The sequence below is a fragment of the Diceros bicornis genome, chromosome 16, assembly GCF_020826845.1.
Source record: "Diceros bicornis minor isolate mBicDic1 chromosome 16, mDicBic1.mat.cur, whole genome shotgun sequence".
Taxonomy (NCBI): Eukaryota; Metazoa; Chordata; class Mammalia; order Perissodactyla; family Rhinocerotidae; genus Diceros; species Diceros bicornis.
The window spans coordinates 30,195,509-30,212,719 of NC_080755.1; the positions used below are offsets into that span (position 1 = coordinate 30,195,509).

Sequence of the window (17,211 nt, forward strand, 5' to 3'; positions counted from 1 at the left end):
TCTTGCTTTTTTACTCATCTTGATTTTCATTTTAATAGGGACATTTATTTTACTATTTGTATTTAATGTGATAATGGATACAGTTGGATTTAAATCTGTCATCTTGTTATTTATTTTCTATTTGATCCATCTGTTCTTCGTTACATTTTATTTCTTTTGGATTACTTACTTTTTATGATTCCATTTTATTTCTTCTGTTTGGTTACTAAATATAACTTTTTGTTGTGTTATTTTATTGATTGTTCTACATTTTATAGTATACGTCTTTATTTATTTTTTAATTTTATTTATGTATTTATTTTCCCCCAAAGCCCCAGTAGATAGTTGTATGTCATAGCTGCACATCCTTCTAGTTGCCCTATGTGGGACGCGGCCTCAGCATGGCCGGAGAAGCAGCACGTCAGTGCGTGCCCGGGATCCGAACCCGGGCTGCCAGCAGCGGAGTGCGTGCACTTAACCGCCAAGCCACGGGGCTGGCCCCAATATAGTATACGTCTTTAATTTACCACAGTCTACCTACAAGTAATGCTGCACTTTTTCCTTACAGAAGTAAACATTCATTTCTGCCTAGTTCTGTGGTATTGTTGTACATTTTACTTCTTCGTAGAAATCCCACGATATATTATTATTTTTGCTTTAAGCAGTCAGTTATCTTTTAAAAAGATTTAAGTAATAAGAGAAATTTTTTATCAGATAGCATTTTTATTCTGCCTAAAGGATATTGTTTAACATTTCTTGTAATTCAGTTCTGCTGGTCATGAATTTTTTTAGCTTTTGCCTGTCTGAAAAAAATCTAGTTCTCCTTCATTTTTTAACACTATTTATGGTGAGTAAAGAATTGTTGGTTTTCCTTTCAGTACATTAAAGATGTGCTCCATTTTCTTTTGACTTGGATTGTTGCAGATGAAAAGTTGGCTGTAATTATTCTTTGTTCCTCAGTAATGGGTCTTTTGCCTCCAACTGCAGTTTTATGTTTATCACTGGTTTTAAACAGTTTGATTATTGTTGGTATAGTTTTTTCATGTTTCTTGTGTTTGGGTTTTATTGAACTTCTTGGATCTGCACATTTATTGTTTTCATCAAATTTGGAAAATTTTTTCAGCCATTATCTTTTTAAATATTGTTGCTTCTCATCCTTTTGGGGACTCTAGTTACACCTATATTTAGCCACTTAAAGTTACCGTAGAGTTCGGTGATTTTCTTTTGTTTTTTTTCTTTATCTTTTTTTTCTGTTCTCTGACTGATTTTGTCTCTCAGGGATCAGTGTTCTTTGCTGCCAGGTATCTAATGTTTTGGAGTGCCAGCATTTCATGTGTTTTGTCTCTTTTTTTAGTTTTTTCACACAAGAGAGTAAATCTGGTTCCTGTTACTCCAGATTGACCAGAAGTGAAAATCTCTAAAGTATTGATTACGCAATTAATACACAAATACATGCTTCTTGTAAAATATTAAAACATTGTGATTACAGTGTCAGGGTCCAGTGATTCATCTTTTCTAATCCTAGTCTTCCTCTTCCCAGAGATTACACCTGGTTGTATTATGTATTGCCTCAGAATTTTTTTTTTGCATTTACACAGATACATAAAATATACCCATAGAAACAACATATTATTTTGAAAAATGTTTTCTTTTCAGTTTATTTCTACTTAAATTGCTTCATTGTTTCATCTCTGTCCTACAGGCAGCTAAGAAAGAGCATGCAGCCATCATTCTTTGGAACACTACATCTTGGAAACAAGTGCAGAATTTAATTTTCCACAGTTTGACTGTCACGCAGATGGCCTTCTCTCCTGATGACAAGTTCTTACTAGCTGTTTCCAGAGATCGAACCTGGTCACTGTGGAAAAGGCAGGACACAATCTCACCTGAGTTAGGTAAAACAGCTTCTGATTGGCAAGATTATTAGTGAAACAGTTATGTCTGTTTTATCCACATTGAGCAGCTGTTGCTCAATGGCAGAGTCTCGTGGTTGTGAAGTTTCTAAAGTTCTGTGATAACTGAGGAAGACTCGACCTTCCTTGTAAGATTTACAAGGGATGACCTCCTTGTGATTATGTAGTCGGGATGGCATGTGTTCAGACATGTCAGTTAAAGAAACATAAAAATCTATGTATAGAAAATTTAGATTTTTCATATAGTTACAGAATGCTACCATAAAACCAAATGGATTGGGGCCGGCCCAGTGGCATAGCGGTTAAGTTCATGCATTCTGCTTCAGCGGCCCAGGGTTCACTGGTTTGGATCCTGGGCGCAGACCTACTCACTGCTCATCAAGCCATGCTGAGGCGGTGTCCCACATAGAAGAGCTACAGCTCTACAACTGTGATACACAACTATGTACTGGGGCTTTGGGGAGAAAACAGAAAAAGAGGAAGATTGGCAACAGATGTTAGCACAGGGCCAATCTTCCTCAAAAACAAAACAAAACAAAACAACCAAATGGATGGCATATTCTGGGTTAGGGTTTTATGGGACAGGAATAATGAATATACAATTACATTGTGAAACTTAGAAGGACCATTGTCTTTCCTGCCCACCCCTCTCACTTTGAAATTGAGAAGGGCATTTTAGGCATTCACCTGTGAATAACATGACCCCTGGGCAAGATGTTAATACACCTACCTATATTCTACTCTGAGCCTGGCATAAATTGAAAAAAGAGAGAAGGAAAAAAAAGGCTTCGTGTTGTTGCAAAGCAGTGACCTATTCCTGTTGCCCCAGTTTCTTTGAATGGGTAGAATCTAGAGAGTGTTTAAAGTATCTTTGTGTTGTTTAATCCTGTTTTTTTGTGTGTGAGGAAGACTAGCCTTGAGCTAACATCTGTTGCCAATCCCCTTCCTTTTTGCTGAGGAAGATGGGCCCTGGGCTAACATCCATGCCCATCTTCCTCTGTTTTATATGGGACACTGCCATAGCATGGCTTGACAAGTGGTGCGTTGGTGCACAACTGGGGTCTGAACCCGAGAACCCCAGGCTGCTGCAGTGGAGTGTGTGAACCCAACCGCTATGCCGCCAGGCTGGCCCGTTTAATCCTGTTTTTAATTTTTCACTTGATATAACCTGCATGCAATTTGATCTTGTGATATTTCTAGTCCCTTAGTTTGTTGTATTTTAGAGAATACCAGAGACTGTGACACATACTGAACACTACGTGTTAGAAGAGACTGATTTCTTTTACAACTAGTCTTTTCCTAACATGCAACCTTTACTTTTTAAAAAGTTAAAGGGATATTAATAATATGTCCATTAATTTGTTGTATCTTTATGGATTATGGATTAATAGATACATTCCTCTTCTCTCTTCATATGTAGTTATGTTTTAGACTTAGTCCGTATAAGGGCTAGAAGTTACCTTACATTTAAATCCTACAAGGGAAAAGATTTTTTAAGGTTTTTTTTTTACCTTGTTTAAGGGTGCATTAATCTTTTTTCCATAGCTTAATATGCAAATCTGGCTACTTCCTGAGTACGATTTAAATTGCTTCAGGCTTCTTCCATAGGCATAAATTGAACCTGTAGTTAAGTGTCTGGAAGATGTTTGTCATCAGTCACTAGAGAGAATTTCCTACTAGAAAAGAAATAAAAGTATTCTCTCCTAGAAAAATAACCGTATGTCCATAGCCTTTTAGTGAGGGATCAGCTGCCTGGCCTTAGTCTGTTGCAGAGGTCAGCGTATATAAATTGCTTACTAAATTATGTGTTGTGTTGTATATGGCACTTAAATATAGCTTTCTGGGGCTGGCCTAGTGGCGCAAGCGGGTAAGTGCGTGCGCTCCACTGTGGTGGCCTGGGGTTCGCCGGTTTGGATCCTGGGCGCGCACTGACACACGGCCTATTAAGCCATGCTGTAGTGGCGTCCCATATAAAGTGGAGGAAGATGGGTATGGATGTTAGCCCAGGGCCAGTCTTCCTCAGCAAAAAAAAAAAAAAAAAAAAAAAAAGGATTGGCAGATGTTAGCACAGGGCTGATCTACCTCAAAAAAAATATATATATAGCTTTCTAACAGGTAAAAAATAGCTTTCTCAAATAGCTTTCTCTGCTTTGTGAGTAGTGTGTACGTGTTTCTTCCAGATGCAGTTTTCAGTCTCTTTGCCTTCACCAACAAAATCACTGCTGTGCACAGTAGAATCATTTGGTCCTGTGATTGGAGTCCTGACAGCAAGTATTTCTTCACTGGGAGCCGGGACAAAAAGGTAGTTTTTTAAATTTAATGTTTTTTCAAATGCAAAATAATATTATTACAGGTATGTTTGGATAGAAAACACATAATCCTGACTTTCTGATAGAACTTTTAAAAATTTACATCTTCCCTTCTGTGTTTTTCATATACATAGATAAAAAAGGCTTTGCTTACTTTTAAATTCTGTAAGTACATTTCTCTGAAATATTAAATATGAAAAGAAGACCTTTCAGACACAGCTTTCATCAAATAGTCCCAGTGGGAAAAAAGTAGTAAATGAAGTGGATCAAGGCTAACAAACCAGGGGCGGGCCCCATGGCGTAGTGGTTAAGTGTGCGTGCTTCGCTGCTGGTGGCCAGGGTTCAGATCCCGGGCACACACCGACACACCGCTTGTCAGGCCATGCTGTGGCAGAAACCCATATAAAGTAGAGGAAGATGGGCACAGATGTTAGCCAAGGGCCAGTCTTCCTCAGCGAAAAGAGGAGGATTGGCATGGTATTAGCTCAGGGCTGATCTTCCTCACACACACAAAAAAAACACTAACAAACCAGAGCAGGAGGGGATGGAGGGGCATAAGGAAAAAAATAGTTTCTACTTTTCTTTTTCATACTTTTATGAATTAAAATGTTTTTCTGTAATGAATGATTATTCCTTTTTATTCAATGGAGGAAGCAATGTTATGTGTGTGTCCCAAGCTTTGAGAAAATCAAAACAAGTTAGCTAGCAGTAGGTTGTTGACCATGACCTTCGTTCTGTTCTCTGGGAAATGCTCACCTAGTTCCTGGTCTTTCCTCTGTGTTCATACTCTTTAAAATGTCGTTCCCTTTTTCTGCAGTTCCTGCAGTCCAGAGGTGGGGAGGCAGCTGAGCATTTCCTTTCCTCTCCCTGCCCTCTCAGTCGTAGTCATGCTACAAATTACTGGAGCAGAGAGCTACCCCTGGCATGCTGTTGCTCAGTGAAACACTGAAACATCAGCCTGGAAAACGCTTTCCCTCAGACGTCACTTCTGTTCACCTACTTATTCATTTCTTCCTGGCATTTGTTTGCCTGTGTTCTGCTAGTTGCTTCTGCCCTCTGCAGTCACGCCCAGTAGCAGATGGTCCAGTTGTAACTCTCAGGGATATGTCAGGGCTAGAATGGACAGAGCATCATGTGCTGCACATTTTCAGAAACACGGTCTGCTTGCTCGGACAGAACCTTCCTCTTGGAATCATGCTTTCGTCCTGCATTTCGCAACTACTACCTGCTTCACTGCCCTCTCTATTTCTTTGTGACCAGTCACACCCCCTTGAGGCATAAGCTTCCAGGAAAGCCTTCCTTATGCAGGATATTGTCAAGGTTAGGTCCTCCTGACAGCTGAGCTGATTCCCTGTGCAGTGGGTGGTATAGAGGAAGAGCCAGGGACTTGATTGGCCCTCATACATTTTGTGGTAATTTCTTGGGGAGACGCATGAGCCCCTCAGTGAGAACATGATGGATAGACTCTCACTGGATTGGAACTGGTTTCCTGTGTAAAGAGCATGCTAGATACCCCCGGTCTCTGATCAGGGACAGTCCATCTTTGGACCAAAACACTTAGGTAGTTGAGGTCTAGAGACTTGTGTCTGCTACACTGTGGCTTCTCTGTGATGCTTGAAATGTTCTGCAGTCCTGGAACACAAATGTAAATGATGCATTTTTTTAAATGCCAGACCATTATCGGTACCATGGAAACTAATGCATTGCTAGAACCCTTGCAAAGAGAATGCTTTACAGAGTTTGATCTGTCTGTCTTAGGTGGTTGTCTGGGGTGAGTGCGACTCTAGTGATGACTCCATGGAGCACAGCATCGGCCCCTGCTCCTCCGTCCTGGATGTGGGTGGAGCTGTGACAGCTGTCAGTGTCTGCCCAGTGCTTAACCTTTCTCAACGGTCAGTCTCTGTGGGGCTTCGTTTTATGTTTTCTTTAAGAAGACCACTTGGTTTCTTAACATGTAGCCCTCTTATACTTTCATTCTTGGGTTCTCTTAGCTTCCGAGTTGCATTTTTTTCCATAATGCTTATGTTTCTCATAAGAATTTTTAAATTGATAGAACTTGATGATATTCACAGTGGTGAAATAGAGATTGGGAGTGTGGCTCAAAGGGTCTTATTTCACCAAATTTAGGAGTGTGGTGCTTTCTCTGTAACAAGTGTCTTCAGTAGAATGAGGGCCCCTACAGCCAGCCAGGGCAACATGGCTTGTGGGCTTTGCCAGCAGAGGACAGAGGTAAATCTGTGTGTACCCTCAATGGAGAGAGGAGGCTCCTTGAGGGCACAGTGGAGCAGTGCATCGTGTCCTGGGCTGCCGCTTTTAAATAGAGTCCTTTGTAAGCCAGAGACAGTTGGGAACACTGTGAGGAGCTACTTTAGAGTCATGGTAGAGATAACAGAAATCCATGCTAAATTAATCACTGCCTTCCCCCTTCTCTTAAAAACAGGTACGTCGTTGCAGTAGGATTAGAATGTGGAAAGATTTGTTTATACACCTGGAGAAAGACTGATCAAGTTCCAGAAATAAATGACTGGACTCACTGTGTAGAAACAAGTCGAAGGTATTTTCTTCCTATTTTTGCTTCTGTCACATTAGATAGAAAGCATGGAGTCTTTAGTTGCAAATTTTATGCCATATTTGCATGGAGAGGGACACACATCTCTAGTTATAGTGCTTACCACTAGGTACCTCTGTGTTCTGTGGTAGTCTCTTGAAATCAATGTTTGTGACTATATTGCACTTGGTGTTTTGTTTTTTTTTGTGAGGAAGATCAGCCCTGAGCTAACATCCATGCCAATCCTCCTCTTTTTGCTGAGGAAGACCGGCCCTGAGCTAACATCTATTGCCAATCCTCCTCCTTTTTTTTTTCCCTTTTTCTCCCCAAAGCCCCAGTAGATAGTTGTATGTCATAGTTACACATCCTTCTAGTTGCTGTATGTGGGACGCCGCCTCAGCATGGCCGGACAAGTGGTGCGTCGGTGCGCGCCCAGGATTTGAACCCAGGCCGCCAGTAGCGAAGCGCGCGCACTCAACTGCTAAGCCACGGGGCCGGCCCTGCACTTGGTTTTTAAAAGTTTGCTTCACCAGATTGCTTGTTTGCATAATATTGTCTTTACAGACAATACATTTGAGATGAAAGTGATTTTCATAATGGTGTGCTTTAGAATTTGACTACAGTAGATGCTTAATAAAATTTGATTCAAAATGTTGGTAATTTTTTGAAATATTATAGATTGTGTTTTGGTAGCTACATCTTGTGTTTGAACACTTCAGCTCGGATCCCGTAACAGAGCAAACTCTCAAGTGCCCCTCAAAGCCACATGACTGCTTTCAAGCACAGTAAGTGCTCGCTAAGCCTCACACCTGGGCATGAACGTCTGCCAACTCAGCTGGCTTAGAGTACCTACCATTTACAACCTCCTCCTCACCCCACCTGCCCAGACAGCAGGGATCATTTTTTAATGTAATTTTTAACCCATTTTATTCTTTTAAAATGTCTAAATTTTCAAAAAGTCAACAGTATCATTCTGTCAGACTTTCTTAGGATTCCTCAACCTTCATCTATCCATGCTGTTCAAAATATAATTTCAAATACAATTCCAAACGACAGTATCATGATGAAAGTGATGGGCTTGATGGAGAGACTTGTGAGCACATGTATTGTACAAGATAGTTCACCCATGGGAGCTTGTCTCCTTATTGGCAAAGCATGTCAGTGCTTATTATAATTGTATTTGTTAACATGAGGTCTGCCTTTATTCCTGCTGCCCTCATGACGTCTCTCCTGCCTCTCTGATGCTCGGTTTAGCAGTTGATATAGTTCATGCTCTTGGCTTACTAAAGAGTGAAGTACTCCAATGAAATTCCATATTCCAGGCGTTTGAAATCATCTCTCTTCCTAGGCTCCCCTCCCTTATCTTTTCCTTCCTTTCACCTTGCCTGCCTACAGTGCTCACTCTGCCTCTGCCTGGTGCCCAGATCACTTCTGTGGCCCGAATGTGGGACACTGGCAGGAAGTCCCTTAAAGAGCATGGGCAGGGGACATGTGCAGAATTTGAGTTTTTCATTTTAAGATTTTTTTTAGTCATTATGGTGACTTTGGATTTGCAGGCACTAATTCCTGATTCAACACACATTATTTGGATTGTTAATATTCAAGTTACCAAATTTCAAGTACCTTTCAAATGAAAGTTTTGGCTAGTAGTGAGATACAAAGGTACTAGAAGCAAATACTGCCTTTAAGGTTGGGTCCTCAAACTCCATATCTTCTAAATGTGATCTATTAACATGCTGGATTTAAAGAACCATTCCAAAAAAAAGAAACATACCATCTCAAAGCTTATATAGCCAAATAAGTACTGTCCGTCGAAGTAACTCCCGTGGGAAGCAATATATTCTCTCTGTATATATGTGTGTGTATGTGTGTGTGTATATATATATATGTATATATATACACACACATACTTGTTTCAGTGATGTCACTATTTCAAATCATTCTTTTAATAAAATGAGAGAACTTTAATATAGATCAATAACAAATGAGATTCCAGTGATATTGTTGTCAATTAAAATATTTTTGAAATTTCTCTTTAGCAGTTGTGTTCAAAACTAGCTTGCTAGTGGTGCAAGAAACCCAGTTATAATAGCTTTTATAGTTTTACTCATTTTGATCGCTTTTTTTAAGCTCAGCATTCATTTTATTTATAAAGCTCATCTCCAGATGACTCTTGACTGCTTTCAATGATCAAATTCATTTTCAAAGGAAGATAAGCTATCATTGAGAATACTCAAGTCATAGTCTGCATAAAGTGGAAGCATTTCCTTTAGAAGAGTTTCAGGAAACATTGAGGCACAGCAGCATTGTTGAAATGTGTGTAACCTCCCAGAGTGGCCACTTGCAAGTACTCACAGTCATTTGGTTGCATAGGTTCTGGTGTGCTGCTTTTTAAAATGTATTTCATTACTTAAGGGTTATACTTCATTCCTTCCTATTGATTCTGAGAGTGCATCTGGTGACAGGGACTCTCGGCATCTGAACGCATGACTTGTGTGCTCTGGTATTGTTTTCAGTGTTTACTGCCTTAAAACCTATTTAAGTGTTTCACTTTATACTTTATTTTTTTATACTTATATTTTATGCTTTATTCTTGTTGGGTTCGGAGGTCTAATTTGCAGGTTAAATTTATAGAGGATGTTATATTTTCATAGAGATTTATTAATCTCTATGTTTGGTAGCCTTCTAGGTCTGCCTAGAAGAGGGGGGAGAGGGCATTAATATGAGCCTCTTGTTCAAGGTCATGCAGTTAGAGGTCACATTGGAGACCAAGGTTCTTTCACTGGGTAATTTATTAAATCTTTCACTATGTTTCCTTACCCAGCAGTAAAAAGGTGAGTAAGAGTCCATCCATGTCACAGGATATCAAAAGAATAAAATAGTCTAGAATATGTTGTGAAGTTGGAGTTCTTAAAAGAAACACATTTAGTATTGTTATCTGAAAGACTGATTTTAATAGCCATTTCATGACTTCCATTGATCATTAATACTAAATTTGACAGAAATTCATTGTCTATTTCTTGCTCTTTTTGGTGGTGTCCTTGGTCAGTGAGCAAGATAATGTAGTGTGACGGTTTTAAATAAATAGAGTAAGATTTTTTCCAAGTTAAAATAAAATTGCTAAAATATTAGTAATGGCATTTGAAAACCTGTATATTTTGATTTTTAGGTTCTGACTTCCATTTATGTTAACAAATTAATAGTTGCTGAGCATACAGTCATGCATCACTTAACAACGGGGATAAGTTCTGAGAAATGTGTCATTAGGTGATTTCACTGTTGTGTGAACATCATAGAGTGTACTGAAGGGGAACAAAATTTGCCACCTCAAAATGTGTCTCTTTAACATGAGAATTATTTTAGGCTGATTATTTTTAAGAAACAAAAGACTCAAAGTTTTTCTTGTTCCATCCCCCTTAACTACCTAAAAGAATTCAGATTAAAAACCTGTCTCAGGAAGTGAGCTATCACCTTAGCATGACATGAACTAAGTGGTAGACAGGGAGGAACCTAGAAAAAGCCTGTTTGTTGGGCTCCCCTCTATGTTCTTCTGTTTCTTTCTTGTGAGGAAGATCAGCCCTGAGCTAACATCCATGCCAATCCTCCTCTTTGTGCTGAGGGAGACCGGCTCTGAGCTAACATCTATTGCCAATCCTCCTCCTTTTCTTCTTCCCCAAAGCCCCAGTAGATAGTTGTATGTCATACTTGCACATCCTTCTAGTTGCTGTATGTGGGCCGCGGCCTCAGCATGGCCGGAGAAGCGGTGCGTCAGTGCACGCCCGGATCCGAACTCGGGCCGCCAGCAGCGGAGAGCGCGCACTTAACTGCTAAACCACGGGGCCAGCCCATGTGTTCTTCTGTTTCTATGTAGCCAGACAAACAGTTGTTTTCCAAACATTTGCTCCTTTTCACCTACCTGTGAATTGCCTTCCTTCCCTAACTCTCCCCACCCTCAACATCTTCTTTTGTCTTTAGCTAAGGATGGTATTTAAGGTGAGGGCTTGAGCCATTTTGGTGAGTTACTAGGTTTTCCTGGGTTTCTGCCATGGATACATGTTATTAAACTTTTGTTTGTTTTTCTCCTGTTAATCTGTCTCCCGTGAATTTGATTGTTAGACCAGCCACAAGAACCTAGAAGGGTGCAGGAAAATTTCTTCCTCCGTTACAGTAATTACGCAAGCCTAGATGATATAGCCTACTCCACACTTAGGCTACATGGTACTAATCTTATGGGGTCACTGTCATATATGTGATCCATTGTTGACCGAAACATCATTATGCAGCATGTGATTATACTGATTAAATTAACATGTAGGTGAGCACCCAGTAAAATATTTTTAGTCGTAGCATACATTCATTTCATGATTTCTCTCTCTTTGTTTTAGTCAAAGTCATACACTTGCTATCAAAAAATTGTGTTGGAAGAATTGTAATGGAAAAACTGAACAGAATGAAGCAGGAGGCGCTGAATGGTTACACTTCGCAAGTTGTGGTGAAGATCATACTGTGAAGATGTACAAGGTTAACAGATGTGCACTGTAATGGACTTAATAACTACAGGCATATAGTCATTGATGTCTTAAAATATTTATCATGTAAATAGATAACTTTTCTTTACCTCATATCAAGTTTCATTTTTAAGTCTCATAGCCATAGTAGTTGAGTCGCAGATCCTTTGAAATCTGATGAAAGCTACAGACCCTTTTCTCAAAATTCTTATGTATGCACACACTCTCAGAACCTTGCCCATACTTGCAGAGATTCAGGGATTCAGACCTGCATCCATGTGTCCCAGATTAAGAACCTCTCTTCTTTCTTTCTTTATGACCGAATTTGCCTAATTTTGTGTTATTTTGGCCCTTTTCTTCTCATATGCCCCTCTTTGGGACATTTCATTATTTATTACCCTTTTCAGAGGGAAGACATAGAAAATAAAAAGAAATAAAACCTAGATTACTCAGTTTTTATCTTAACAATTTTTGTAAATAAACAGACCACACACAGTGTGGCCTGACCCCTTCATCCCAGTACACACCAATGATTCTAGGAATTTCGCAGATGGTTGTTTGAACTGCAGGCTGTCCTTTCCTTTATTCTTTAAAAGTCCATAGATTCTTCTCTTCGGGCTTGGCTTAAAGTAGGATATCCTGACATTTAAACTGATAGATGTAGGGGCCAAAAAATGGAGTTCTTTTTTTTTGTGAGGAGGACTAGCCCTGAGCTAACATCTGCTGCCAATCCTCCCCTTTTTTCTTGAGGAAGATTGGCTCTGAGCTAACATCCGTGGCCATCTTCCTCTACTTTATATGGGACACCGCCACAGCATGGCTTAACAAGCGGTGCGTCGGTGTGCGCCCGGGATCCGAACCTGTGAACCCTGGGCTGCCGCAGTGGAGCGCGCGCACTTAACCGCTTGCGCCACCGGGCCGGCCCCAAAAATGGAGTTCTGAATCATCTGAATTTCTGTGAAGTCGCATAGATGAGTCATGAGAGTAAAGGATGTCCCCCAGGGAGAATGAGTAGTGGGAGCAGAGGGAAGAAGAAGGTACTAGAAACAGAGTGTTGGGTCTGCCAGCTGAGGTTTGGGAGGCAGGCCACGAGAGATGGGAGCTTGGGAGTTGGGTGGAGAGAGGTTATAGAGAGGGTGTGAGAGGCACTGCAAAGACTGACGTAGGAGTGGAAGCTTGCCCCGACCCTGATGGAATGTGGAGTAATCTGGCAAATTGGCAATTAAGTGAGTACTGTACGTAATAAATGTGCTGAAAGAAAAGAGGTGAGGATTTTCTTGGTGGGAGTTTTGCCATTCTCTAGCATGACATTTTTCCTTCCAAAGGAGTTAACTGAGATTTTGTCTAAATGGATGTTTCTAGACCAACACTAGCAAGTATTTCCAGTCCAATAGAAATATAATATGAGCTACACATGTAATTTAAAATTTTCTAGTAGCCACATAGTAAAAGTAAAAAGAAACAGGTGAGATTTATTCTAATGACACATTTGTTTTAACCCAATATATCCAAAATAGCACCGTTTCAACATATAATCAGTATAAAAAATCATTGAGATATCTTACACTTTTTTTCGTATAAAGTCTTTGTATAATACAAAGTGTATTCTACACTTAGAGCCCATCTCAGTTTGGACTGGCCACATTTCAGGTGCTCGGTAGCCACATGTGGCTCGTGGCCGTCCATATTTGGACAGTGTGGTTCTAGACTATTGAGTCTATATAAACTTGTCTTATACCCTCAGGTGTGTGCACGTGTGTGTGCGTGTGAGTGTGTGCGCCTCACGGTAGTGAGCATCTGAGCTTCCTAACCTCAGAGACCAGGATGCCCTGGACTACAGTTTCCTTGCTTATCAGCTAAAGGCTCTGAGTCTTTACTCTCATTGGCACACAGGGATTTGTTGTGATCCAGTGCGTGCAGGATTCCACGGCAGATTCACTGGACTAACTTAGTCCTTTAGAGCCTTTTCCAGCACTTAACTCAACCCCTTAAGTTTCCCTGAAAGCAGGCCTAGCCTTGGAGAGACTGAGTTCATGGTTGGTTATTGTTTTAATTTGTCACTTGAATTTGTATATGGACAGTTTTCCCAAATTGTCCTGAAGCATATTCCTCAGTAGTCACTTGTGTCATTCAGTTCAGTAAGTGGTTAGAGGACTTGCTGTACATTTGGGCAGTCTGCATTGTAATTCATACACATACATTGTAACTTTACACATGCATGTCTTAATCTGCTAAAGGAGCACCCTCTGAACTATATTATAGTAATTCATAATATCTAAAGCTAAAAGGCACTCTTGAAACTTTGCATCCGTATTCCCCCTGATATCTCATTTCTTTGCCTGATTCATAGCATCCAAGTTCAGATTGATGCCAAGGTCCGGCCTAAGTAGTTGCTGTCTCTTGACCTATATAACTTTCCTAGATGGAGGAGAGGTGATTGGGTCGTTGTTCCAATGTGTACTTTGGACAATAAGGAGCCAAATCACTGTCTTCCCAGTAGCCTTGGGGGAAGCAGAATTGGTTATTGATTCCAAAGAGAGAATGTGGGAATTGGAGGGGGCTGAGCAAATTCAAGAATAAAATAAAAGGACAGGATCATTCTCTTTTAAATTAGAATTCCTGGCCACCTTAGCAAATCCCTGGTTGACTGTAAGAGGAATGCAAGGCCTTCTACCCACTTTTGTCCAAATGCTATGTATTTCTCAAGGCAGTCTAGGCGAGGGTTGGAACCTGAATTTAAGGAATCAGAAGTGCATTGAGTCCTGGCTCACACTGGCTGTAACTGGGTAAGCTTTCCCCCTCGTCTCTGCAAATGGAGATAATATTAGTGTATCAGTCTGACTTGGATTCAACTGTGTGTGAAAGGAAAAGCAATATGTATTTTCTGGCCAGATAGAGGTTTTCTCTCTCAAAAGGAGTCCAGGTAGGCAGACCAGGATGGGCAGGGAGACTTCTCAACGTGATCAGAGGACCCAGACTCTTTTTCTTTGCTGTCTGCCGTTCTCAGTGTGTGCCTTCCTCACTAGAATGGCTGCTTCGCCTTCTGCCAGGATCTCTGCATTCTAGCCAGCAGAAAGGAGGAAGGCATAAGAAAAGGCTTGTCCCTAACTTAAAGAAAACTTGAAAGTCCACATAGTTCTGCTTATTCTCCATGGCCAGAATTTAGTCTTATGGCCATACCTCAAGAGAGGCTAGGAAATGAAATCTTTATTGCAGGTGGCCATGTGCTCAGCTGAGAATTGGGGTGCTTTATTCTGGAAGAAAGAGCAAATGTTAGTTCCATTTCATAAGAAGTAACCACCTGGCAGGGTTGTTTCGAGGATTCAATGAGCCAGTACATGAAAAACGCTAGCCCAGGGTCTAGATATAAGACACCAATAATTGGTGTCTGTTACTATTACAATTAAATAAAGCTCAGCTCATGTCACTCCCATAGAGCCTTTATTAATGCTCTCGTTTCAGGTATTCTTTCATTTCTCTGAATTCCATAGTATTTTATTTTCATTTATGGCATTTGTCACTTCCTATCTTTTATTTATGTATGTCTTAAGTTGTATCGATTAGATACTCTCTGTAGTAAGAAAGTTTGTCTCAAAATGATACAGGAAATTATTGGCTCACATAACTGAAAAAACATCCAGTGGTAAGACAAAGTTCAGGTATAGTTTGATCAGGGCACTATTTCCCTTTCTCTGATTCTCTCAGCTCTGCCCTCTCCATGTGTCTGTTTTCTTCTAAGGCTGCCCTTTCTCATGGCCGTGAGATGGATGAAAGCAGCCCCTGAGCTTATAGATTTTCTTGCTCATATCGAAGGGAGTAAACCTTCAAACATTAAGTCCCTAGCTTTACTCTGACCCAAACATCCTGAACTAATCGCAGTCAGGGTAGAGTGACACCACACATTGAGTGGCTTAGGCCTGCCCATGTGATCTAGCAAGAGCCATGAGATTACCTATTCTGGAGCTGGAGGCAGGGTGGGTCCCATTAGGACCACGTGGCTGCTCTATGTGGGGTGGTTTTCCAAAGCAAAGTCAGAGGGGCAATGGGTGCTGGGTAGGCAACCAATCAAAGCCCACTATACAAGCCTGCTGAAGCCTAAATATCTGGGCATCAGGTTTGTTTTCTTGTTCTCCACTGCATCTAGCACAAATATCAAATATTTGCTGAATTCAAGGATAAGTAAGTTTGACAACACAGATGGCTGCCTGACAGAGGAAGCATTCTCCAGTGTAATCCACCAGTCGATAAATAGAATAATTAGTATCAGATCCTTCCCCTGTCTTGGTGGCATAAAGGAGTAGGGAGTAAAGAGCCAGGAAAGAGGTGTCAACACAGAAGGGAACAAGAAGCGGGTAGACTGGCCCGGGAAACTTGCCCCTGAACCAACATAGAGAAGCTGAGACCCCAGGAAAACAACCTCCGGAAGAGCACTGGGCCCTCCCACCCTCTCACTCCTGTGGTCTGCCTCCTGTGCTCTGCCTAGTACTGGCGCGTTTTTGTTGCTTTGAACAGTATGGGTTAAGATAGAATGGAGCCTTGTTCTCAACTGTCGTGATTCCAAGCTGCCCTTTTAGATTTTTTTTTTCTTTTTTCAGTTTTATTGAGAAATAAGTGACATGTCACCGTAAGTTTAAGCTGTACAGCATGATGGTTTGATTTACATATGTTGTGAAATGATTACCACAGTAGGTTCAGCTAACATCCATCATCTCAGATAGATACAATAGAAAGAAGAAAAGAAAAAAGAAAAAAAATTTTCTGCTTGTGATGAGACCTCTTAACAACTTTCCTAAATAACATCCAGCAGTGTTAACTGGAGTCATCACATTGTAGATTACATCCCTAATACTTATTTATCTTATAACTTTTGACCACCTTCCTCCAGTCTCCCCTTCCCCCACCCTCTGCCTTTGGTAACCATAAGTCTGATCTCTTTTTCTATGTTTTGTGTTTTCTGTTTTTTTTAGATTCCACATATAAATGAGATCATACAGTATTTGTCTTTCTCTGACTTATTTCACTTAGCATAATGCCTTCAAGGTCCATCCATGTTCTTGCAAATGGCAGCATTACCTTTTTTATGGCTGAATAGTATTCCACTGTGTATATATGCCACAACTTCTTTATCCATTCATCTATTGATGGATGCTTAGGTTGTTTCCATGTCTTGGCTATTGTAAATTAATGCTGCTATGAACATGGGGGTGCAGATATCTTTTCGAGTTAGTGTTTTTGTTTCCTTTGGATATATTCTAGAAGTGGAATTGCTGGATCATATGGTAGTTACATTTTTAATTTTTCTCTTTTTTTTGTGTGTGAGGAAGATTAGCCCTGAACTAACATCCGTTGCCAATCCTCCTCTTTTTGCTGAGGAAGATTGGCCCTGGGCTGACATCGTGCACATCTTCCTCTACTTTATATGAGATGCCGCCACAGCATGGCTTGACAGGTGGTGCGTTGGTCTGCGCCTGGGATCCAAACCCTCGAACCCTGGGCCACCGATGTGGAGTGCGAGAACTGCTACGCCACTGGGCTGGCCCCACATTTTTAATTTCCTCCATACTATTTTCCATAGTGACTGTACTAATTTATGATCCCACCCACAGTGCACAAGGGTTCCCTTTTCTCCACATCCTTGGTAGCATTTCTTATCTCGGTCTTTTTGATGATGGCCATTCTAATGGGCCTGAGGTGATGTCTCTTTGTGGTTTTAATTTGCATTTCCCTAATGACTAATGATGTTGAGCATCTTTTCATGTACCTGTTTGCTTTTTGTAACTCTTCTTTGGAAAAATGTCTATTCAGGTCCTTTGCCCATTCTTTAATTGGGTTATTTGTTTTTTTGCTATTGAGTTGTATGAGATCTTTATATATTTTGGATATTAACCCCTTATCAGATATATGGTTTGCAAATATTTTTTCCCATTCCGTAGGTTGTCTTTTCAGTTTGTTGA

The 17,211-nt window shown here is 40.5% G+C and overlaps 1 protein-coding gene across 1 annotated transcript in view; it reads left to right on the forward strand.

Annotated features, from left to right (window-relative positions):
• Nucleotides 1-11,702, forward strand: part of ELP2 (elongator acetyltransferase complex subunit 2) — a 47,784-nt gene extending 36,082 nt beyond the window's left edge. The window contains exons 18-22 of the mRNA XM_058557010.1: nt 1,682-1,874; nt 4,073-4,194; nt 5,960-6,093; nt 6,642-6,755; nt 11,135-11,702. Coding sequence (XP_058412993.1) covers nt 1,682-1,874; nt 4,073-4,194; nt 5,960-6,093; nt 6,642-6,755; nt 11,135-11,291 — 720 coding nt within the window. The 3' untranslated portion in view covers nt 11,292-11,702. The remainder of the gene's footprint in view (nt 1-1,681; nt 1,875-4,072; nt 4,195-5,959; nt 6,094-6,641; nt 6,756-11,134) is intronic.
• The last annotated feature ends 5,509 nt before the right edge of the window (nt 11,703-17,211 follow it).